General features: G+C 41.5%; 1 protein-coding gene across 2 annotated transcripts in view; it reads right to left on the minus strand.

Moving 5' to 3' along the window:
- Positions 1 to 46: 46 nt before the first annotated feature.
- The window catches only part of NPNT (nephronectin), a 55,660-nt gene continuing 30,815 nt past the window's right edge, over positions 47 to 24,891 (minus strand). For both annotated transcript variants that reach the window (XM_080374041.1, XM_080374040.1), the window contains 7 exons: positions 22,369 to 22,503; positions 21,038 to 21,160; positions 18,807 to 19,133; positions 9,142 to 9,237; positions 8,667 to 8,765; positions 5,182 to 5,438; positions 47 to 2,035 (listed from right to left, as the gene is read on the minus strand). In XM_080374041.1, coding sequence (XP_080230167.1) covers positions 1,940 to 2,035; positions 5,182 to 5,438; positions 8,667 to 8,765; positions 9,142 to 9,237; positions 18,807 to 19,133; positions 21,038 to 21,160; positions 22,369 to 22,503 — 1,133 coding nt within the window. In that variant the 3' untranslated portion in view covers positions 47 to 1,939. The remainder of the gene's footprint in view (positions 2,036 to 5,181; positions 5,439 to 8,666; positions 8,766 to 9,141; positions 9,238 to 18,806; positions 19,134 to 21,037; positions 21,161 to 22,368; positions 22,504 to 24,891) is intronic.

Here is a 24,891-nt window from a genome sequence, read left to right on the forward strand (position 1 = left end):
TCACTGCAATAAAAATGAGACTTGCGATCCAGAAATGAAACCAAGATTTCTAATTAGTAGCAAACAACAGCCTCCTTTACTCATTACTTTAAAATAAGGACAAGGTATTTCAGCTATTCACAAATATTTCTGACATATTACAAAGTCACGTAAGAGAAAAAGATCTTGATCATATTTGAAGCAAAACAGTTTAAAAATGTTTACAAACGCATTGGTTTTTTTCATTTTCAAAATACTTGATACAGTTCTGCAGGAGACTATCTGTTTGGTCAAATAAACTTCTGCCATGCTTTGTCCTAGGGGACAAAATTGGAAAAGTATTTTCTAAACAGTGCTTTGTCAGGGGCAGGTGTCTAGAACACGACCTCTAATGGTCTTGCAATTCTGTCTCTGTGGACTTTGTACAACGCTTAACATGAATTGTTTTTAATGATTGTTTTGTAACATGATATGAAGCTGACACTTATTTTACACTGTATTTAAAAGATCTGAGACCTATTTCTTATATATACACACATTTTTGAATCTTTAAGGCTGCACCACTAACATTTTATCAATCTTTTGTCATTTTCTTAAATGTTACAATTACGCCGTCAAATTTAGAATTGTTAGCAGCAATGATGATGATGGTGTTCCTCATTTAAAAGTCCCAAACCAAACAGAGTTCCCTGGGAAACTGCATACCACACGCATGATACATAGCTAAAAAATTAGTCCAAAGATCTGATAAATATGTAGTTCTAGCTACAGCTAATAGTTATTCTAGTTCTAAAGAATAAAATGTTTATTATATACAGAAGAGTTGGATGGAATACGGACGTTTATAAAGATCACTCAAGGCATTTCTCGGTGAATTGTTCATTAATGCAGCTGCCCTTTTTGCTTATGTGTAGGCTTGTGCCACCTGTGGGAAGGGAACATCCTGGTAGTGTCAACGGGTTCAGTCTTACAAGATGCGAGTTATCTTCTCCAGGCTGCCCAGTCTTCAACTGAACCAGGAATTTCTTGCAGGATTGAGAGCCCTTTCAGGCTTGCTCCTGAGCTAAATGCAAACTGGTACAGCACATCAGATGCCAGTTTGCATCAGGTAAGGGTTTGGTCTTTTGCCTTCAGCATATTACAATGTGAAAAACTGCACCCGCGTTTTTCAATGAGCACCATTCACTGGCTTTGGTAACGTATCTATGCGCGCGACCAGCGGGATCAAAGAATACGCTGAACTCTGTCTTGTACAATAAGAGCATAGCTGCCAATTACCTTGTGACTACAGTCTGTAAATATTAAAAACATAAATATGTTAATAACCATACACATATACACAAAACACAGCAGTAGCAATATTACAGGATGCAGTGCCTACTCTATGTAACTGCTTTTTTGAATACAGATGCAACACCAAAATAAATGCTATTTAATATGAAGCAAGCCCTTCTTCGAAGGTCAGTGGCAGTAAGCCAAAGTTCAGGTCCAGGCTTCTGCTAATCTGAGGTGACTGAAGCAAGATCAATCCCACTGTATATCAAATCTAATCAACGAAAGAGTAGCACTGTGATAGGAAGATAATGACTATCAGTTACCACTAAAACTTTCTGAGCTGGAGCTTTTTTTTGCCACCATTTGTGATTAATTCTCCCTTTTTCACAAGAGCTCTTCCTGTGAGCACTCACTAGGCTTAACAGGGCATAAAGTTATTACATACAAAATACGATTCGGGGGTAAGGATTAATAGAAACAACCAGCACGTGATTGGAGTTCCTGAATCCTGGGAGGCGCTCTCCATGTTTTTAAATGAAGTTTGAGTGAGATTGCACTTAACAAACCACTAAGAAGTTGTCACTCTCCAATTTTTTCTTCCTTTTTGTGCAGTTCTGTTTCAAAGTTTGGTAGGAATAGCACGAGAAGGGCTAGAGGATGTGACTGTGCTGGTCCATTGTCTTTGCTAATGCTCTTCAGGGCAGCGTCCTCTCCTCAAGATCACGTCGTCTAGTCCAATATCTCCAGTTCTTCCTTTCCCTTTCTCCCCTTTGAAAATAACCTGGGAAGAGAAATAGAACGATTTGAGTGTAGAAATAAAGTAAAATGAAAGAAGCTTTGGTTGAGAGAGGTCTCAATGGTAAGAAAGCAAAAGCATAACACAGCTGAGGCAACTGTAACTGTCAAAAAGCTGTTAATTCTGCTCAGAATTATGGCTGTGTTTTTTTTTTTTATTTCTGATCTCTCCCTTCTTCACTTTGGCAGGATTTTTGTGAAGAACCAGCAGTTGAGGGTAATGTTGCACTTCGTGCTGAGGTAAGATGAACTTCCACATAAGAGTATCTTGGGTGCTTTCTAGATACCATCTCTGCACTGCTTTCATTGTCCCTCACAGGAAACACACAAAATGCTCTGTATTCTGAAAAATGAATAGAGGAGCTTTCCATTGCTAAAGCACCTTGCACCTGCCTTAGCTGTGGAAACTAGAAACATCCATCTTTAATTTAGAAATTATGGCACCCGCAGATTCATGGTAGTCTAGAGAAGCGCTGGCTCCTTGCGAAATGGCAGCAGAACTTTGGGTGCGGCTTTCTGGACAGATCACTAGCAGTCCAGGTTTAGCCTGAGTAGAAGAAATTCAACAAATACAAAGCTTGACTACAAGGACTGAAGCATCAGTCAGAGGCAGTATGCAGAATGGGCGGCTGACCTTAAGAAACACTTGCCATAAATCAGTATTGCTCATCTGGGCTAGTGCTGCAGATTCAGAAGCCTGAACTTGTTTAATGTGATCAGTGTTTTTGACCACGGCTTAAAAATTATTTGAAGCCTACAGTAAAACATTGTCAGTCTGCTGTTATCACTGAGCTAGAAAGAGTTCATACAGATTCATAGGTCAGAAATTCAGTTGTGTAGTTCAAAACAGTTTGAATGCTTGCTAAAAGCACACTTTTTAAATAAGGAGTGGGAACTGAGGAGGTCAGAGAAACTCTATATTGAATATAGTGAATTTTATTTTATTTTTTTAGAAAGGAGTGATTTTCGTTGTACTTTAATTTACACAGAGCTAATTCATTAGAAAGTGCGATGAAGGATTCTGGTCTCCATTCATATTTTCCTCAGGTTTCTACTGGCCCCCCCTAAAATCACTAGCATTGAGCTCCTTTTGGCTTTTAATTAGCTAATTTTCTAACAATTTTAATTGTTAGAAAACAAAGTTTCCCTATTTCCCCCTGCTTTCTCTGTGGCAGAGGCCTTCCCTTTAGCTAGAGCTGCCCCTCGTTCCCTGATCCTTGGAATAAATGTCACGGTGGTTAAGGCCGGCAGCCCTCCTACCCCTGCGGCAGCTCTGGTCTGTGGGCCAGCGGTCGGTTATGGTTGGCAAGTCATGCTGACAGCTGCTGCTGAGGTGGTCACGAGGGGCAGGGGACGGGGCAGAGGGGAACTGCTGGTCTTGTTTGGGGTCTCATTTGCTTTTCTGCCAGACAATATATCAGTCATACACACTTACTTAATGAACTGCTCTATCAGGCGAGACAGACCTGAGGATTGCCAGAAGTGTTAAACTTGGTGAAAAAGGGTAAGAACATGGCAAGTATATTGTTCACCTGTTACAGATTTCCACATTCTCACTCTGACATTTGTTTACAACTAAAAGGAGGTCAGACATCTTTGTTGCTGTGGTAAAGTTTTCAGAATATTATTTGCAGTAATTACAGACTTATTATTAATTTTAGAACTATATACCCTGTGTTGTAGCCTGCTCCCACCATGAACGTTATGATGTGTGAGCTTTCTAGACCACCTGATATCTGTCAGAGCAAAACAGGCCCTGAAGCACCCAAGCCCCTTCTTCAAATCTGAAATAGAAACTACCTTCAAAGCTAAGCCGAGGTCAAAAAACCACTGAGCTTTTGATATCATTTTATCACCCAGTGCTTCTAACATTTCCAGGTATTAAAAGATTCTCTGTTGCACTTCAAACAGCTTTTTCTAATTGTGCTAAACCATTTTGTGTTATTGTCATAGTTAGGTCATCATTTACCTGCTCGGCCAGATCAGCTGCAGGTATGCTGAAGAGCATAAAGCCATGTGAGATTGTGCATGTAACCTCCCTGCATTATCAAAAATGACTTATTTTCAATATCTTTGCCCTGGTGTAGCCAGTTACTAATCCACAGGGGATGACTCCTTCCTATTTCCTGGCACTGTATGTATTATTTAATAAGCATTGTTTAGGTGGAATCTTGATACAGGCTTTTTGGAAATCCATGTCCAGTATATTGATTGTCCATTAAACTGCTCTCTCTTACGTGACAATTCCCTTAAAACAGCCTGTACAAGGTAGCTCAGTGCAGGCTATTTTGTCATTTCCTATCTGTCTATTGCTGTAGGTGGGATTTTTTTTTTTTGCATAAAACTGATCTGAAAAAATGTACAATGACTCTCTGTCCTGGTTTCAGCTGGGATAGGGTTAATTTTCTTCTTAGTAGCTGGTGCAGTGCTGTGTCTGGGATTTGGTGTGAGAATAGTGTTGATAACAACAGATGGTTTTTAGTTGTTGCTGGGTGATGTTTATACTAAGTCAAGTAGTTTTCAGCTTCTCAGGCCCTGCCAGCGAGAGGGGCACAAGAAACTGGGAGGGGACACCTGACCCGAGCTAGCCAAAGGGATACTCCATACCACAGAATATCATGCTCAGTATGTAAGCTGGGGGCACTCGGGCAGGGCCTCTCGATCGCTGCTCAGGGCCTTGCTGGGCATTGGTCAGCGGGTGGTTTTTGCAAAGCAGTTGCACTATGCGTCACTTGGGGTTTTTTCCCTCCCTTCCCTTTGGATTTTATTCTTCTTCCTTTCTCCCTCCTTTTCATTATAATTGTTGTTATTATTATTATTTTCCTATTGTATTTCAATTATTAAATTGTTCTTATCTCCACCCTTGAGTTTCACATTCCTTCCCAATTCTCCTCCCCACCTCTCTGGGAAGGGGGTGGGGGGTGAGCGAGTGGCTGCGTGGTACTTAAGTTACTGGCTGGCGATAAACCACGACACTTTGTTATCCTTAATGTGTTTCCATTGGCAGGGATCAAAGCAGTAAAACACAGGCTGAAATTGGACCCAGAAGACAAACAGTCCACGCCACATCGTCTAAGTGTCTTCAGCTTCTCATGCAAAACACCACAAGGCAGCACATACATCAGTACTTACGCTCTTGATGCCTAGTCCTTGTAAAGTTATATGTGTCTGTCTCCAGCCATGGCCACCATTTCTTCCCCAAACAGCTGGTCCGTGGGCACCATTTTTCCTTACAAAGACTCGGAGGGCTCCAGAATGCAGTCCGGGCACCTTATGCCTAAATGACAGGCACAAGTCACCAGCCTGAGCCATGTGACCCAATGGCAGGATAAGATGCGCTACTCTTCCTTCTTTGCCGTTGGGGTCGGTGATGGTAAGGTACTGTCCCCCTGCAAAAGGAAAAGCAGTTATGTTTTGTGGGGTTTTTCAAGTTCTACTGTGCTGCAGCACAAGTTGTCAAAAAAAAAATAATCAAAAAATAAAAAAGGGCTCCACAAGGTCCAGTGAGTCTTAAAAAAGGCGTATGGTTGCTGGAACATGAACCAGAACTGATGCGTCTGCCTCCTGCAGGGTAAGATTCACAGTGCTGCTCTTCTGTTTACATTAGTACCAGGTTAGGTCTTGCCCATCTGATTTGTTTTACAAAGCAAATAAGACCTCTTGAAAATGAAAATTTCATGTATTCTTTCATTTCTAACAACCCCCTGGTGACTGCATGATTTTAAACTCTCAGTGACGTTAAAGCTACTGTGTACGTTTATACACCTTTTAGGCTGCTGTCGGATGATAGCATAAACGTTATGATGTAAACTGAACTCCAGTTCTGTCACTTCTCTTTTGATTGGGAACTGTGTTAACAGGTGAAGTCTCAAAGCGTATCCATTTGCAAATATGGATAGCATTTTTATTTAACCGTAATCTAATCTAAAATCTTAATCTGGATTAGATACAGAAAGATAGAAACAGTAATGATTTCCAAATGGCTGTTAACTTGATACACTCCCTGAAGTCTTCTCTAACAGTAGTAAGCTGTCAATGACCATACAAACTTAATTCAAACCCTATTGTTATCTCTGATCATGTTTGAAGTAAAGATGCCTTCACAAAAACACCTAAACATGAATAGTAGAGGATGTCAGGTACGGCAACATCCGTTAAACCTTGGGGGAGTGGGGGGGGAAAGCATATACTTACATAAGTCCCATGCACCCTTCATATGGGCAGTTAAAACTACAATAACTGTGACTTCACATCTTGGAGAAAACCCACGCTTGTATTTTTTTTAACTTTTTTTTTTCCAGTGAGGTCAGATTTTTAAAATCTTTTTTTAATCGAAAAATCCAAGTTTAATGAACTTAAGGTAAAGGTGCCATGTAGGCTCCTTAGTTGAAACTGATGATGTAGAAATACTGGGGGGTTGTAATATTGTTGACATACACAGTCTTTACATTATTACAGGACAGAAAAATATTTTTCATTTAAATAGTTGAGCAGTAGCACAGTGACAAGGAGCTTTATTTTTTGAAAGCTTCTTTTTGGAAGCCACAGTGATTTCCCTCAAAAGCTGTGAGATTTAATGACAATGTACCGGGGCTTGTCACACACTTATAAGGAAAGCCAATCTTGTCTCTATTCTCTCTTCTACTCTACGTACAAATTCACTATTTCTACATAGACTTTTAAGTTCTTCGGTCTCAATGAGATTTAACAAAGCAAAGTATTATGCTGCTGTCTGGAGCCCACGATCTGCATTTGGGTTTGAAGTAAGATCTATTTGTCCAAGGATCTGTTAAGTGTTTTCTGGGGATTTTGTTTTCTTTAATGCGTTGGGTTTGCATCAAGGTCACTAACAGCTAAAATAAGCATAATAGAGTTTAAATAACTGCACTTGTTTTACAGTGATAGAGTTGTACCTACAACAAAGTATGATCTGACTCATTAACTGCATCTGTTTCAGGTAGTTACAGTGACTGAATCCAATCAATAGGAAACAGATTTAGGTAAGCACAAAGCCAGTGTAGCTGTAGGCAAGCCCCTGCAGGAAAAGGTCCCCTCAAATGAGCATTTTCTGCATGCAAGATAAGCTTATACCGCTTCAGCATGACACCTGTCAAAATGCAGATTCTGATAAACCAATAAATAGCAAACTTTGAAAGGTGAAAGCAAACACTCAGGAACAAGCTGTGAAAATAAATCCTTGCAACAAGGTATTCCAGACAGGCGGGGGTGGGTGGTTGACTTCAAGGGACTAGTTTTAACAGGTTATGTCAACAGGAGCAGAACATACACAGGAAACAAAAAGCTGAGATTGTCCCTGACTGGGAAGCAGCACAGGAGGGGGGGGTGGGGAAAGTCTAAAAATAAAAAAAAAGCCAGTTAAAAAAATCATAGTTCTCAACCTTTAGTATGTATTAAGAACAGTTTTTGAGTAGTGATAGTGAACATACTTTAAGTGACTAACTTTCTCAGAAACAATGCGGGTTTAAATCCATTGTTTCAAAAAGGCATTTGAATTGTGTGTGAAAAGCCAGTCTGCAAGCAGGGGGGGAGGCGGCCCGACAAGCAAGCGAAGACAGCGCTTCTGCTTAGCCAGCTGAACAGCCTGGAAAAGGTGCCAGGTCACCTGCTGCGGTGACCAACGCCTGTCTCATCAATGGCAAGGTAAGGACAGACATCTATGATGAGGTGGTGCATAAGGACTCTCAGTGCCCTCACCCTCCCTCAACTTAACCTCTAACATTTACTGAGAGCCTGTCTCCTTCGAAGCCTGCCCTCCCCTCGCATAACGTAAGCGCTGTGCACCGCAAAGGCTGCTCTTCTGGGTAGGAGGTAATCCCGTCATTACAGGGAGCCAGAGATGTGTGTCTAATCCCCGGCGCTGTGGGAAGGGTGCGCAGGCCAGGCCAGCCAGCCTCCCAGTGCCATGCGGCAAAGTCAACAGGGGACAGACTGCAGCTGACTCCAGCAGCGCAGAGCTGCCGTTCTGCGGGGTGTGCGGGCAGGAGGGGTCACTGCCTTGGGCGACCACCAGTGCCGACACCAGTCTCCTATCGTGCAGATGGCGCCCCTGTAATATTCCTTGCAAGGTCACTTTTTCCAGTTACTCAACAGTTTTCCTAGGTACAGGTTGCCATAACTTGGAGTAGAATTCAATAAAATCAAACTGAGATGTTAAACTAGAACATTGTATTTGGCAGCAGAACAAAGACTATTTCCAGCACTTTCTATAATTTTGCTAGTAATATGGAAATAATTATGTTTGTGTGGTAGTTTGAAAAATAAGCTTTGTTTCAGCATAAATAAAAGTTGTTCTCTAGTCCACATTTTTGTTCTGATTAAGACAGGTAATCTTTTAGTGAATACATTTACTACTCCTTCAGAGACATTCCTATTGTAAAGATACCAGATATGATAAAAATGCAAATTCTCAATTGCTCTTTCATGTTGGCAATCCTCAGTTTTGATTTTTATACACAGAAGAGGTGTGGGTGTAAAATATATGCCAGAACTAAAGGGAGCAGAAGGTGTGTAAATTCATCACAATGCAAGAATTGTCATCCAACTCAAGCCTGGGTGGCTCTCCAGCTACAGGATGTGATCGTACACAGGTGTCTTACCTGATTCATCTCTCACTGGTTCCCAGTGCAAGTCATCATCTTTGTCCTTCATCCACCCACACAGTCCACTATCAAAATTACAGCTGTGAACCAGCACACCTAGGCAGAACAGAGCAGACTGTCAAAAATAAAAAAGTGATTTGGATTGTTTTCGTTGGGGAACTGCAGCAGTTTCCCTTGTGCCTGACAGTAGCAAGTAAATATGAAAACTGAATGCAGCAGAAGGGACACTAGAAAAATTAATCTACAAAAATACTAAAACAATAAAAAGGATGCTAGTGTTATTGTTAACAATTCACACTATTGTGCTAAATCTGTTAAGAAAAAAACACTATAAAGGTTCACTTAGGTGGTGGGCTTTTTTCTTTTTACAAAGCATAGTTTAAACAAGGGGCATAAGATGTAGGAGTCCTGTAAAAATGCATCAAAACCCAAGAAAACTCAACAAATCCTGAACCCTGAACATGATCTTTACCTGGGTCATCGTTCGCTTCAAATTCATCAGCGGTAATCCCTCTTTCGATTTCAAGTATTTCAAACAGATTATTGCTCACTCCAGGCTGGCGTGGAACTGAGAGAAAAGTAGTTTTTCAGAAATGAGTGAGATAAAAGTAGTTAGTGACCCACTTCCTTATCTTCAATAAAAACCAGCAGAGCAGCTCTGGGCATTGCGCCTTCCTTGGAGAATTCAATAGATTTAATTATATTTGACATGAAAATTCATAAACTTTATGCCTACGTGACTCGTGATTCTCAGTCTGCTGAAGGCTCGTCAAATGAAAACGCCTTTTTAACCAGGGGAAAAAAAACACCACCCCACCACCAAAAAAAAAAAAAAAAAGTTTAACCTTGAAGCACACTATTACCCTTCAAATGCACTTTTAAAGATAGTGGTTTCTCAATAAAATAAAGCCACATTAAAGCCTTTGCTCAAACTTTAAAATCCAATCACCTTATTTATAGGAGAATCTCAACAGGAGGCAATGGCACTTGGAAGAGGCCCCGCATGCACCTAACCTTTGAAACACAGCTGAAGGTACCTCTGTCTGCAAAGGATTAGAGCTCCCTAAACAATTGTACTGTACAAAAAAAGGATTGTACTGAGAGCTGAGAAGGAGCAGTTCTACTGGAAGCTGGAATTCAATTGTAATTATAAATTTTTATAAAAAAAAAATAATATTTTTGCTTCCCAGCACGGTCTGTCCTTCAGCTGCTGTTCTCGGCTGCGAGCAGAAGAACACTTAGTGATGTAACGGAGGTTATTAGCCATTCAGCAGCCAGGACGATCTGAAATGGAAGAGGCCTTTGCAGGAATGATGGCTGCCAAAGTCAGGTGACTACAAAGACTTCTACTTCTGAAGACACTGTGCCGGTCTATATAAGTCTCCAGAAATAACACAGCAGTGTCATGCCTGATGGACAGCTGTCAACTGGAGATAAACAGATTGCACTGGGTAGAGCTGTCTTGGAAATTCCTCTTTTAGAGGTAGGTCCCGTGCATAATTAATGACAGTCATAATGTGTTTCAGACATGCCCTTAGATGTTACAGATGGAGTTGTAAGGGCCTTATCTGTTAAAAACTTGACATGTTTTCCATTTGCAGTGCTAAAATAAGCCTCTATAGGCTTCTTAGGCAAACGAGAACAAGAAAAAAGGAGATGCTTTACAGTTCTAAACTGAAATAAAGGACTGTTGTTTTCAGGAAATCAAATCAAAAGTAAGAGGGAACTTCTTTTGCACTAGGACAACATATAAGTAGCACTGCTGCAAGAACTCTAGAGCCAGAAGACAGAGGAAAGCGAAAAATAAGAAGGAAGTAGCTTCCTGCTTTTTGGAATTAGGACAAAGTAAGCAGTCTGATAAAGGTCAACCAACTGCTAATGTATTTTAAAGGTAATGTTACAGACTACAGATCTTGGATGGAAATTTTGTATCATAAAAATAAATCAATTAAAAGCTTGAAGTCTGTAGGAAAATTATTAACTCCTTAATAGTATATAGTCAGTTTTTGAATCATTATGTCTCTTTTTCCAATCCTTTCTAGATTTTGGGTTACACCTATTTGCAGTCTAGGTTATTAATGCTCAAACAGCTTCAAGGACTTTAGGTTGCCTTGCGTAGTAAAGGCCAGCTAATTTTTAAGGACAGATTGTTTCTAATAATATTTTTGCTGCTTTGTTTAATCAGGTTTTTTTGCTTACCTGATTAGAATTTTTAGATTTAACATGAAAGGAACATTACAAATGTGCACAGTCCACACCACCTAGGCCAATAATCACCCTGCAGTACATTTACACACAAATACTATATTCAATTATATGAAGAAAAAAAAAAAACATATCTGTTTAACTCAGGCAGTAAAAAATCGAAACAGGAATGCTCTAAAACCATCGTTCACCCTTAATCCCTCCCAACCGTACACTGCTGTCTTTCCTAAGAGCTCTATGAATAGGTAGGCGGGTCAGTTGAACAAGCACGTCCTACAGCTACAGTCACACCTGCACAGGGATGCTGATGGCGGTACAAGCTGCTCTGATGTGTAACATCATGCACGTTCTTACACTGCTCTGACTGCGTTGCAGTCATGGACAAGCATGAGCAATAGCTTACAGAGCAGATGTGTGTGCGAGCCGTCTGTGTGTGCCTAGGGCACCGCCACCGTGGTACACACAGCAGCTATCGGCACTGTTTAAACTCAGCTGCAGTGGGTTTGCTCAGGGATGTTAAAAACTGGCAATTCAATTTCCTGGGCTTACTGTGGCCAGCCCCCTGGGACAGCAATTTTTGCAGGAGTATTTACTTACAAAGCCTGCTAAACTAACAGCATCCTGTAAGTGAGTTACTGTCATTTCTGGCAGGACAGTGCTTTGGCTGCAATTTCACCTCAGATAAGCCCTCACAGTAGTTTCGCTCTGCAGGCTGCTGCTCCCCATGGAAAGCAGCACTCCCCATGCATGAGACACGTCTGTGCGGGACCCCCAGGGATATCACCTTGCCTTTCCTCTTCTTGGAGTGTGCTAAGGAAAAAAGACAGTTTCCTATACTGTGAAGAACAAGCCAGCGACTCACTTCAAAACTGCTGAGTGCAGCATCCATGTGTACTATAGCTGCATCTGGAATGGACATGCAGCCTGTTCCTGAAGTGTCTTTACATCTGCCACATCCGCATGGCACAGGGATGGAAAGAGGCCAGCCCACGGGAGCAGATGGAAATGCAAGCTGCACTCTCCCTGAGCTGCTGGGGGACTCCAGCCTGCAAAACCTGAGTGCCATCAGCCTCTGGCACCCACCTGCAACAGGATGCCTGCATCATCTTCTTAGCTAGGCTGACACTGAATTTAACACTCTCACCTGTATCTTCCTGTTCTTCCCCCATGCCATAAGTTTTTCACAGGGACCACAGGCTCAGACCACAGAGAGGTAGTTACAGGGCTCTAAGTGAACACTGTGGCAGAGCACATTGAGGAAACCCGCTGCCGTGCTCTAAGGTTTGTATGATGCTCGGGGTCACAGTCTCAAGGTATGTACTTGCCCTGTAGATCCCCTTCCCAGTCCCCCATAGCTCTTGTTTATGGAAAATGCTGCAGGAAATATTAGGAATTTATTTTCCAAACTACTTCGGTTTATTTCCTAAAACGCCATTTCTAATGCACTATTTTATACAAACCTGGGTTACATCTGTGCGCACATACAAACATTCTCCAAATTAAAGTTGATATATTTGCCTATAATTAAAACTCGACAAAAACAATATTTCTTCAGATCTTTTCTCTAAAGTCCTCTCCGAACACTGTTGTTATGAACTTTAAACCAGTCACTTCAGTGCTCAGACCTAATTAAAAGAATGTGCACTCGATATGAAACAAGAGTTACCACAAGAGATGCAGGACTTCAAATATGATCCATCTGCACACTTCTTTTCACTGTGACTACTAATATGTTGAGTGGTGATGGTGGGAGGAAGTATTTGGCACAATTATTTTCTGCAAGCTTTCCAAGCCGTTTCTGTGTACTTTATATAGCATATCAGTGTGCTTTTCACTTAACTTCAATGGTTTGATAAAGCTTGTTAAATATAAACTTGGCTTCTTTTTCTTGGAGAATTTTATAAGCTCTGCGTGAGCCAGTACATCAATAATGCCATATTCTCAAAGTTCATGAGCTGAGTTCTTCACAGATGCATGGATGTTGGGAGGAATATTTAGTAACTGTATAAGACTGTTTTCTTTTCAGCTTTTTAATCCTTTGGGAAAACCATAGGACTTTTTTTCATGTACCTGCTAACTGCTGAGCTTGGGAGTATAAGAGAAGGAGTGTACATATGTCAGCTTATTTGTAATTACAGAATAATCACTGTTTTGGTGTTACAAAACCAAAACAAAACGGAGTGCAGCTCCATGTTGTTAGTAATTCTTATTACTATTAATGATGCACTGTTCTGCCTTACAACAAACACTGCGTTCTTATGCAATGCCATTCCACACGATCGTCATGACCAAGCTTCCCGTTTGTTAAAAACAAAACAACAAAGGAGACAGATTTTTTGCCTGAATAGTTACGATTGGAAGTTGTTGAATTCCACTTCCAAAAAACACCCAGAAATTATGGGGTCTCACACAGAACTAGTAGAAAACAGCTAAAGGGCAGCCCTGAGGCCAGTTGGACTTAGTAAACAAGAATATGCTGTGGTTTTGATACATGCTGGGCTAAAAAGGAGGGGCAACAGCGAGGTGACACTTTAGCCTTTTATCTGGATACCTGGAGTGTCCAGGATACGCTGCCTAAAACTCCACAGGCTCAAATTCTACAGTGTGATGTATTTCAGGAAGGGCCTTCATGGACTGTCCCACCCTCTGCAGTACCACATGCATAAGAGGGAAGAGATGGTGTTTGCATGTGACCACTCCGAGTCCAGTCTTGCATTTCTCAGGCAGTTACAAGGCTCATTAACTTTAACCTAAATCAAACATCTTATTATATACCTTTCCAGAAGATTTTCTGAAAAGTAACCTGCCTGCTCTCCTATGAGCAGCTATGCCGGAGATGCAGAATGCCAACTGAGTTTCACGGAAATAAGTAGTCTACAGAAGTTTGCATATCAAATCTGGGGATAAAAATAGCTGGAACACTGTTGGAGGGTGTGATTTCTAAGACTCCTAGATCTTATGATGTAGCTCCAGAGTACAAACAGGAACAACATGCCTGTCTTAAATACTTCAATAGTAAGACAAACACATTTTAATAGGTGCCAGAACACTGAAGACAAATGAAATGCTATTGTAAAATGATGCTACTCTAATGATACCAAGGAGTAGCAAAACCCACATTCTTTGCATTTAGCGTTTCCCCTTTTTCAACAGCTTCAAGGAACACATAACTGCATTGACTGCACTAAGGAATTTCAGTCACTGAAAGGGGGAGAAGAAAGAACCAAGTTTTACTACAATCTTTAAATTTTTTAATAACCATTCTGAGAAAAGTCTCCCAATTCCAATCTTTTGAGCTTACTAAGGGCTAAGAAGGAAAACTGCTGAACTATCTCTTAATACAGATAAGGGGTTTTGTTCCTGCTTTCTGGTATCTAGTTTTATGCTTTGTGTTCAGTTTATGCTTTTAATGCTTATCACTCAGATCCTGATGGCAGCAGAAAATCACAGTTTTATTAAGTTCATTCTGTTTGTTAAAGACTTGATCCACCTGGGTAACCAGAAAAGATTCCTCTGTACTTCACTGTAGTCTGTATCAGTCCTGAAATAGTTAAATATTAAGCCACTGCTGCATTCCTCCCCCATTGCCATTCCCCCCATATCCATATCAGGAGAAGATTATCCCTGGTGCCAGATTCCACTGTCTGCATCTGACTAAGTGGTTCAAAGGCCAAGTGTAGGAATTCAATTTTTAAAAGATACTGATTTTTTTTTGTTCTCTGAAAAAGCAGCTCCCCTAGGTCACTGCAGGCATTTTTAGAAAAGGGGTAAAGCATCTGAAGAAAAGCAACAACTTAATACCTCTAAAAAAACCTGCAAAGGCATTTAAATAACATTATCAGCATTGTTATCATTTGTGTTCCTTGTCACCACTGAACAGACCAATTTCACTGGTCCTCAGCTGATTTCAAGCTAAGCAGCACATTTAAGAGTGCTCTGAAGTGAAAACTTAGGACAGATTTACTCAGCGTTTGGGACGGCAGGTCAGATAACTGTGAAGGGAGAAAATAGCGAGCAACAAGTCACCAAGGGTAAGCTCAGGAAAATATGAAATAATAAAAATCTGGGAGATGCTTACAGAAAACAAGTACACTTGCTCAGGTGTGTTTCCTCTCCTGATATGGACCAATCCTAGACCACCAGTATGTTTGCAGGATTTGTCCTAATGCACTAGCACATCCGTCAGCAGCCGCCCCTTGGCTGTGGATTGCCTAAAAGATTTACAGCCTAACACCTATTCAGGAAGGCTAACAAGCAAAGCAGTGTTTACTTGTTGTGCTGCTTTCTGGAAATCTGGCTAAGGCTTCAGAGCCTAAGGGGGGGGGGGGGGGGGGGGGGGGGCGGGGGGGGGGCGGGGCGTGAAAGGAAAGAAAAAGTGCATGCATCACAAGATAAGCTAGTTTTAAAACTCAGCTTTCAATTTTGACATCTTCAGCAGGTGCTAAGGACTGGAACATCACAACTGCCAGTGTTTGCTGGCTCTCTCTTATAGTGCTCTCTCTGCTGGGTTTTGGCTATCCTTGTGTGATAAAACACTACCTCTCCTGTGACTCTTCAATATACAACAGCCCATGGCAACACATGAGGAAGCAGCCATCTAAGACGACACTTAACTCTTCTGAAGACTTTACAAAACTGAAGTTAAGTCCTGCTTCAAGATCTGAGTGGATCTAGCATCAGTTTCCTTCTCTGTTTTCCAAGACAATGAGTGTTAGAACTGAATTGTTGCCTGCATTCTTCCGTGGGAAACAAATAAAGGCGGCAAGCCAGACTTTCTCTTCTCTTTCCAGGCAGGCTTATGGGGACCACAGTGCATATTCTTTTTTTAGAACTAGCTTCTTTGCTGCCTCAGCTGGAGAAGCAGATGTTGTGAGAAAATGAACTTAAAGAGGGTAAGTATAAGCCAAACAAAATCAGCTCATATCCACAAGCCAGGAACACTGAAAAGATGTCTGACACAGGTGAAATTAAAACAGCAACAGTTTTAAAGAAGCTGAAGGAAGTATCTGAAAAAGCTCCTACCCTGAGGAAATAGAGAGGCAAGTGAAAAATCCATAATCATTTCTGGAGGTAGGGAGGGTCTGGCACATCCACATGGCAGATAAGCAGCATGTCAGAGTTTAGCTAAATGTTACTAGTTATTTCTGTTTCAAATTCTGTATTGTCTTGACATCACGGTTGTTTACATTGTGTCTGGCTATGAGGAATGCTTTTCGAGAGGCCCTGGCTTATGCTTGGTGGAAGCACTGCCATCCTGAGCTTGCAGTGCCTCACACAGAGCATCTGCACCCTAACAGAGTCAGGCACTGCTGTCCCAGGTGCCGGGAGCAGGAACCTGAAGCTTAACCCACCCAGAAAATGCCATCGCTAAGCTAACGTGAAAAGCATTTGAATCAATGCACTTTACCTCGCGTTTGCCACTGGCCCAGATCATGCACAGTCAGATCTCCAGCCTAGCTAACGCCCAGGAACTCAGCACCTGCCAACGATGCTTCTATGTTGCTGAATCATGTGTGTGAACCCTCGTGTGATGACTTTTGGGGATGCAGGAGTCTCTCTGTACTGTCCTTAGAAGGGCAGCACTCAGAGCAGGCAAGGACAGGCTGAGTTACGCCCATCCCACTGCAGTAATGCATGTGGCTGTAACTTTTCTAACGGCTTTTCTAGATGTCCCACATGAGGAGATTTAACTTCTCCTTCCCCATAAACTCCTACAGTAAAAGGTTTCAATAGGTGAAGTGACACCTTACTCTACAAGCAATGCTTTCCTTGACAAGGTAGCACATTCTTCTGGAACAGAACTGTTTTGCACCCAACTGCAGGTTTCAAATCCTGAACTTATGCTTTTGTGCACGCACTCCATGAATGCCTCTGGACAGAGAGAAGGTGGGACGGGACACCAGTGACCACTACCTAGATGATACTTTCAAAGTGGCCAGAAGAAAAAAGGGGTGGGCGGTGGGTGGGTGGGGGAGCAGGGAAAGAGTGGAAAGGAGAGAAAGAGAGAGGAGAAAAGACACCAGCTTCATTAAGGAACACACTACTAGCATCATGCGAATTCCTATCATTAGAGCACAAGTGGAATATGCCTTCAGTCACAGGTATGTCACAAACATATGTACATTAAATATTACTTTAGCAAGGGATAGAATAGTATGGGATTAAAGACACATATCTCTTGACTTGATCTGAGGAGCTATCTGGCCCTGTATTACCGACTGAAGCCAGTAACAGCTGCTGCTACCGCTTGACCTGTTGAAATCCTGCTGCGCTGTGCACTGAAGCCTTTGAAGCTATGCACGTGTATCACAAACCTCAAAGGGTGGCGGCTGACTTAAATACATAGTTGATAAACACTTTGCAAAGATCTTTCTTCCTGTGTTTTCTCTATGTACCATAATGTAAGCTTACAGTCAGAAAATAAACTGCTTTTACCTTCCTGCTCTCCAAACCCCTATATCTGAAGCATATGCACTTAAAGCATTAGCTTCAAAATCTAGCCTCTAGGGACAATACAGAAAGACTAATCATAAATAGTAAGCATTATATAGAGGATTGTTATGACTTCATGAAAATAGCTGAAAACTATTATCCCTCTGCTTTAGAATTCCAAAGAACACTTGCAACACGAGACACCTGGGAAGCGCAACACTAGAGTCTAGAATAATTTCCACAGAACTCTATTTTTAACTATTGGTTCCCATTCTGTTAAGTTTGGGAGTCTTTACTATATTTCTTTTTAGAATTGTACATAATTTTTTAAATATTTTTAACTGAATATAGACTGTTTATAAAATAACCTTGAAGAAGCCAAAAGCACAGTCCTCTGAGCAGTACGAGGATTTACCTTCCCAAATTCTAAGTCAGCTTTACTCTCCATTTTAGATTTCTCTAACCGTCTACAACAGATAAAACGTCAACAGGGAAAACAAACCATTTTTTTACAAGGAACAAAATATTTTACTGTGTAATGACCTAAGAGCAGATAGCCCAGGAACTTAGCACACACGTGCCAAAGCAACCAGAAAAAAAACCTACCACGTTGCTTGTATGCCTGCTCTGAAACAGCGAACTTTTCCCCCTACTACATTGCTTCAGCAGCTTCATCGTACAACAAGCTGAAGGAGATGGGCTGATCAAACACACCCTCCCCATCTCTAAAATTAGCAGAACTAAAGATGAAATTGAGTGTTGAGTATTTTGTGGCAGATATGCATAACTCTGCATGTGCCAGTAATGTCTTCTGTGGTACGTACTAAAGCTGGCGTAGAAATGGTGCTGTAGATTCCAGAGAAGCTCTTAAAATGGCACGTGTTCATGCTTTGAGAATCTTTACTATCTTCGGCTTTTCCTGTATCCATTTTCATAGATGCCATCCATAATATTAGCCTCTATGTTATTTTTATGCAATTTTCCCATTGCTAAGTCATAAACATCCAAGACTATTTGAACACATACAATATAGGTGATGTAACAGTCTTTAGGTAATCAGACATAATCCTATTTCTTATAATTCTTAAAGCTATGGAAATACGCTAAGAGTGACTCTCAACTCCCTGAATGTGAATCTGTTGACCATTTATGAGTTATGTTGCATTTCAATACTTTTCAATAAAATGACTTTCATTTCTCCAAAACTTCCATCTGAAAGCGTCATTAGGTTAAGCACGATATACACACAAATAATTTCAGGAAGAAAAAAAGCAAAAATTTTTGGTTGATTTGATTCAGAACTTCCTCCCCACATTTTTGCTAGGTAATAAAATCAGTCATTTCCGATTATCTGTACAGCTTTACCACATGACCATTTTCAGTTTCATGTCTTTGCTCTCATTGATAAAGTGTTCTAAAAACCCAAACAGTTCAGCACGTGCATTCTCCTCACTGCATCTACAATTACTGATAAATGAAAGGATATATAGAATCACTTACTGAACACATCTCCTCGGGGTTTCTGAGGATCTAGGTGGATCCTGTTGTCATCTGTAATTCCTTGGGAAGATGTAGTTTTAATGGGAACATGTGGAGGCTCTTCAGTTGTTGTCAAAGGAGTTCTTCGTGGTGGTAGTGTAGGTCTTAGTGTCGTAGGCTGAGGTGGTGTTGGAGGTGGAGGCCTCATCACTGGCTTCGTTACTGACCTTGTTGTCACTGGCACATACCTAGTGGTTGGCTTTAGTGTCAGTCGAGTTGTTGGCCGGGGTGTAGTACGAGTCGTTGGCCCGGGTGTAGGTTGAGTCGTTGGCCTGATCACTGGCCTTTCTGTAACAATAGCAGGTACATATGGTGGTCTAAGGGGTTGCCTTGTGCCTCCAGCATCAGGAATCCTATTGGTTATAGCACTGCCTCCCTTAGGGAGCGTGCTGTTGCCCTTGAATATATCATATGGACCAAGTGGTTCAATCATAACATTAGGAATAACCGCAAAGGAAATCAAAACAGGACCAAAATGGACATCAGTCTCTTGCTCCAGAAACTTAACAACACATTTAATTATGACACAGAGTCTTCGCTGAAATGATTTCTCTTCTTCTGAATGTTTCCACTAATTAGAAACATAATTTAGCATCAGCACTACTGAATTATCACATCCCTTTATATAGTACTTCTCATTACAACAGTTTAGAGATGATACAGAAGGACTGAAGGCCAAGAGACTTCCATCCCCACCTCCTCCCAAGCATCAACTCTCTTTCAGAGTTGGCAGAATTTAACCAAAAAGCACTGTCAGCGAAAAGGCATGGACAGGAAGAGTGTGTTAAGCAACCCTATAAACTAGACAGTTTGTACTCGGGAGCAGAGGTGAGTTTAGTAAGACTCCAACCATTTTGGTCATGGACGGGCACATACCTTCGGCTTAAGAATGTTATCTTTCAGATCTCTCCACTTCTAAGCTTTTCTTCTTGTCAATAGGCATTAATCATTTTACAGCAACTGAATCAAAGCCAATAGTCTTCACTTAGATCTTCACCTTTACTAAACACCAGCAAACTAAGTAAACATCATTTTTTCTGCCTCCACAAAAAGGTGGACTGAGCACCACCTACACCACAGTAACAGTGCCTGCAGTACCATCTCCTCCAATATTTCATAAAGAACAAACTTTAGTTTGGTTTTACAAGGGGAGTTTCTGCAGACATGAAACACAGGAACATCTGTTTTGTTATTTATAATTTTCTATTTATTAATAAGCCTTTTCTATCTCACTGGAGATCTTAAAAGCCCCAATAAGAACTCTAGTCATATATTTTGTGTACAAGTGTTTCAAGTATAACACACAGTTAACATGAAGAACTACTGTCTGTTAAACAACTAATTGTTTGATGATAGCAGCTAAAAAGGTTTTCTCTCCGGCCACCTGTTTATTCCTATTCCTTGCATACCTTGCATTTTTTACATTATGGTGTATTAAAATACAAAATGCACCTTTGGACTATGTGCCAGTAACACACGTGAGTGTCCACACATGATTGCAAGCACTCAGGTTGTGAGCGATCACCTTCGCCAGATCACATTACCACGACAGCTACAGCCAAAGGCAACAAGCCCACAATGGTACTGCTCTTTAGAGACCAGTGAGTCACCAAAGACCAGAACCCATGTATGAACACAGGGTCCTCAACAAGGTTCAGATGTCAGAGCTGCCCAGTCCTGAGGGATGTCAAATGTGGGGGAGCTCCAATGGCCTACTCTGTACCAAGGGGGATGGCTGCTTCTCCCAAGAGAAAGGTGTGGGAGGGAATTCTCCAACAGGGAATGCTTCCAGAGAAATCCTCCCTCTCGGCTCTGCTTACGTCTGGGGAGCAGTAGGGAGCGACAGGGTGAGCTGCTGAAATGGGCCAGCTGCACCGTGTACATAATAAGAGGGTATGAGTAATATGCACTGTTTGACCAGACCTTCCCTGGTTACTCAGTTGTTCTCATCCTGAAGCAATCTCTAGAATCAGGCTGTGAATAGGGAAAATTTCTTCCCAATTATGAAAATGTCTCAGGGAAAGGTATTTTTACCAAGGCATGCTAGGACTCAGAAAACTCTGACTACGTTCCTTGGCCACTTATTAAGTATTAAAAATAGTTAAGGGAAACTGAGCCTGATAGGGCTGTATCTCAAACTTTATAACACTGGACACATTCAGAATTCCTTTTTCAAAAGGAGCATTACATACGTATGCAGTTTGTTCCGTTGTCTCTGTACCCTTCTTTACACTTGCATTTGTAAGATCCTGGTGTATTGTAACATCGTGAAAAACTACCACATTGATGGTGGCCAAGGGAACATTCATCTATATCTGCAACAGAAAGTTATGTGAAAAGATCATTTACACCAAAGAAACTTGACTTTCCGCTTATCCATGCAAAACCACAAACAGTAGTATGGTCATTAGGAAAATACTATTAATTTTGAAAAACTGAATAAAATGGAATTGCCAGTGGGAAAAGGAAGATACACAGTCACAAATCAATGTGGTGATACAAACATTAGGGTAAAAGGGAGTATTGTGCAACTCTACTATTGCTTAGCTTATACCTTAGCATCAGCTTCAAAGATGTGGGTAGATTGCAGTTGAGATCATGAAGATCACAATTTTAATAACCACTTCTTAAAGGTGACATGATAAAAGAAAAACCAAGTGTAAGAATATGCATGTTCTTAATTACACAGATATTAAAATGTTTTTTCATAAAATGCTTCCTCTATTATACATCCATATAGATGTTTGTATACCAAGTAGAAACAGCTTGAAACATCTTACATGACATTTGAATGTCTGTTAGTGATGCAAGCAAAAATCTCCAAATTCCAGTGCTCTGCATAGAGATTTTTCACCACAAAACCCCCATACTTAAACATAAAGCAATGCCTCATTATCTCCACATGATCCTTTTTTCAGTGAATGGATCATAACCAGTTGAGCCTCTGGGAAACTAAGAGAGTGGGACCTGGGAACATCTTTGTTGAAGGGCACACACCAGCTGCATTCCAGTCCCATGTACACACAGATTACTTCCTAACCCCTGCCTTTTCCTCACCCATCTTCAGGGGAAGGAAAGCTGGGCAACTTGAGTTGGAAGGAGCTGGAGTGTGCTCTAGCCACATTTTCTTATCTTGGATCTTGGTGCATGCTATGGAGCACACCTGCGTTACAGCTCAGACACAGCCCAGGCTCACATGCTGCTCCAAACCTGCCACTGCCGGCGCACAGTGAAACCTGTGGGGACAAAGGCTTTGGACAGGAATTCCTGGGGTCATCAGCTCCGCTCTCCTACTAGCTTACACAGGAGAACCAGTTACAAGAATGGGGGCCAAATATATACTCTTTATTTTCATGGTCTCTTTCTATAATCCACCCTTCCCTAAAATACAGACGCAATGCAACCTAAAATAGCCTTCCTCAACATTTCAGCCACAATAAGTTAATGTTACTCTTTAAACAATTAATTTCAGTTTAGAATATGCAGCTCTATTACATGCACAAAAGAAATAAGTTATTATTACCATGGCATTGGTATTTGCCTCTGATGTACATTAAATCAAAGCCTTTATGACACCTGCAAATGTAGCTTCCAAAAGTATTGACGCAGTGCCTAAATTCTGGACAGATAACTCTCCCAGTAGCACATTCATCAATATCTGTGGAAACAAAGGCACTGTATTACTCTTAATCGCAGTTAAAATACAATCTATGCTATCTAAATTATTAAACTGGTTTCACATAATGAAAAACAAAAGAAGCATAAACAAATTATTTTTTAGAAGGTCCTTTAGGCTACAAGCTGGTCAGCCAGCAGTAATACCCGAGCACTTCTGGCTGTGCCATCTCAGTTCAGCTCTTAGTCACATGGCCAAGTTTTTATGCCTCCTGTGCCAGAAGCCTTTACAAATCCTGTGAGTGACAAGAGAAGCACCAGCATAACAAACATTGCTACTCAATTTGGAATGCTTGCTCTATGCCCTTACCATCCTGGTACCCTTCCCCTTGGAGCAAAGATGCTCTCTGATTCCCCACAGAACACACAACAGCTTCTTCAGGGACTTAGAACACCTATCCCTTAAAGTTGTAATGGTATTCATCTGAAGAAAGGCTATTTTGTGATATTTGTATAACTTCCTTTTGTCCCATTAACTCTTGCCTGGTTATAAACACGCCACCTGGACTTACAGGCAAGGAATAATAATAAAAACTACCCCAGTAATGCTTTTTCTGAAACGTGCCTGAAACAGTGTTCCTGTAGCACAGGTCATACGTGCGTATTTGAAGTACATCACCCTGCAGCAGGAAGGGGGTGGGTTTTTTTAAATCTCAGGTGTCCCTAATCCGTAACCTGCCCATTGAGCCTATCAGGTAACCTTCCCCTGTTCAGAACTTGCTCTAAACAAAGAGAGTTCAAGCTAATGCCAAGGGCGCGGTATTTCTGGGTCTCCTACCACTTAGTTACTACAGGCCCAATGCTTTATGAGTATCTGCTCTTTGCAGTCTCTTACCCTGCACAGTGCCTGCACTGCTCTTTCACAGAGAAGCTGGTCATGGGACTGACCTTAAAAAAATCTCTGAGGTGCTAAGACACACGGCTCCCATTTGCCCTGCCAGGGGCTCCCAGCAGGACCTGAAGCAGTGCTTCAGCAAGCAACATCCAGGCAAGGACAGAGGAGTGACAAGTGATGCTCAGTAGATGTCTGATGCCCCTCATCTCCCAGAAGCTCCAGTTCTTCATGCTGTCTAACAAGCCAGACAGGGGCCCAAGGAGCAGCTGATGCTCGCCCAGCACTGCTTTCACTGACTGGGAAACTCTCAGATGAGGTCAGGCTAAAACACAGAAGCTGCTTGTGCTGCCGCTCATTTTGTAGCCCTTGGACAGCGAGCTGAAGCCTGCCAAGTGCTTGAACCCTAATTCTTCACTGAAATAGAGACCTGCCACGCACAGCTGCCTCTGATGCATGCCACTCCTGATGATTGTTCGTTATCTACAGGGCACAGTTCAAGCCTTTGCTCTGGAGCTCTATCAGGCTCTTGATCTATGGGAAAGTAAGATTTTGCTCTCCACACAATTCTTTTCCCAAAAGGAGCACTTCAGCTGCAGGTGTCAAGAGTGCAAAACAAAGGCGAGTGATTGATGCCCTGCTGCTTGTGAATGAGGCCTGAACAAGGCATAGAAAAGAAGCCCAAGTCTCCTGCACTGCACAGAAAAAAAACATTACCACAAAACTTCTGGTTAGTTAGGGCAGCTACCTGAGGCAGGGCAGACATAGCCTCAAATTCTCCAAGCTGTGTTTCCCAAAAGAAGTGACCCCAAGCCATGAATTAATGGCTAGATGGGCTTGCCCAGCAGCTTCTGCTGGCACTGTCCCACTCTGCACGAAGAATTACTGAGGACAGCAAGGGTTCGGTCCCTGAGCTCCCACACCCCTGGCCTGCTCTGACATAGCAGCTCTCCTTCACTCTCCATTGAGAGCACTTCTGCAAAGCTGTGGTAAAGGCCTGAATGAGAAAGAAAACAAAGCCAGTACGGGGCACCTCTCCACATGCCTGAATCTCCCTATAAACCTGCCTCTTGATTTGAATGTATTATTAAAATTTTAGGCTTTGAGTATGTTATTAACAGTCTTAAAAAAAATCTACCGTGTTCCTTACCCTCATTTAATTTACAAGCCGCAATTTTCTAGCTTCATTAAAATACTATTTCAAGGCTGCAAATTTCAGACCACTGATTTCTGTTAAATTAGTTGGGGTTCTTTGTTGGTTTGTTGGATTTTTTTATCTTTAAACCACTACTTCGAAAAGCAATTCAGTAAGAAAAAGATTAGCCACTGAATATACTTCATCATGGCATGGATTACGTTCTTTAAAACCTAATGTAGCTTGTCCCGCCTTTTTATTCTGTACATACTCATGTTTTTACAAATTCCCATAAGGCACGAACTATGTTAGATGATAAGAGTGCTGTAGCAGTGTTGTTTAATTTTCTAGGCAGCTATATGTCCTAAAGATACAGAACTTAACTGCTAATCACTACACTGTTG

Source organism: Falco punctatus (assembly GCF_963210335.1).
Source record: "Falco punctatus genome assembly, chromosome: 1".
NCBI lineage: Eukaryota > Metazoa > Chordata > Aves > Falconiformes > Falconidae > Falco > Falco punctatus.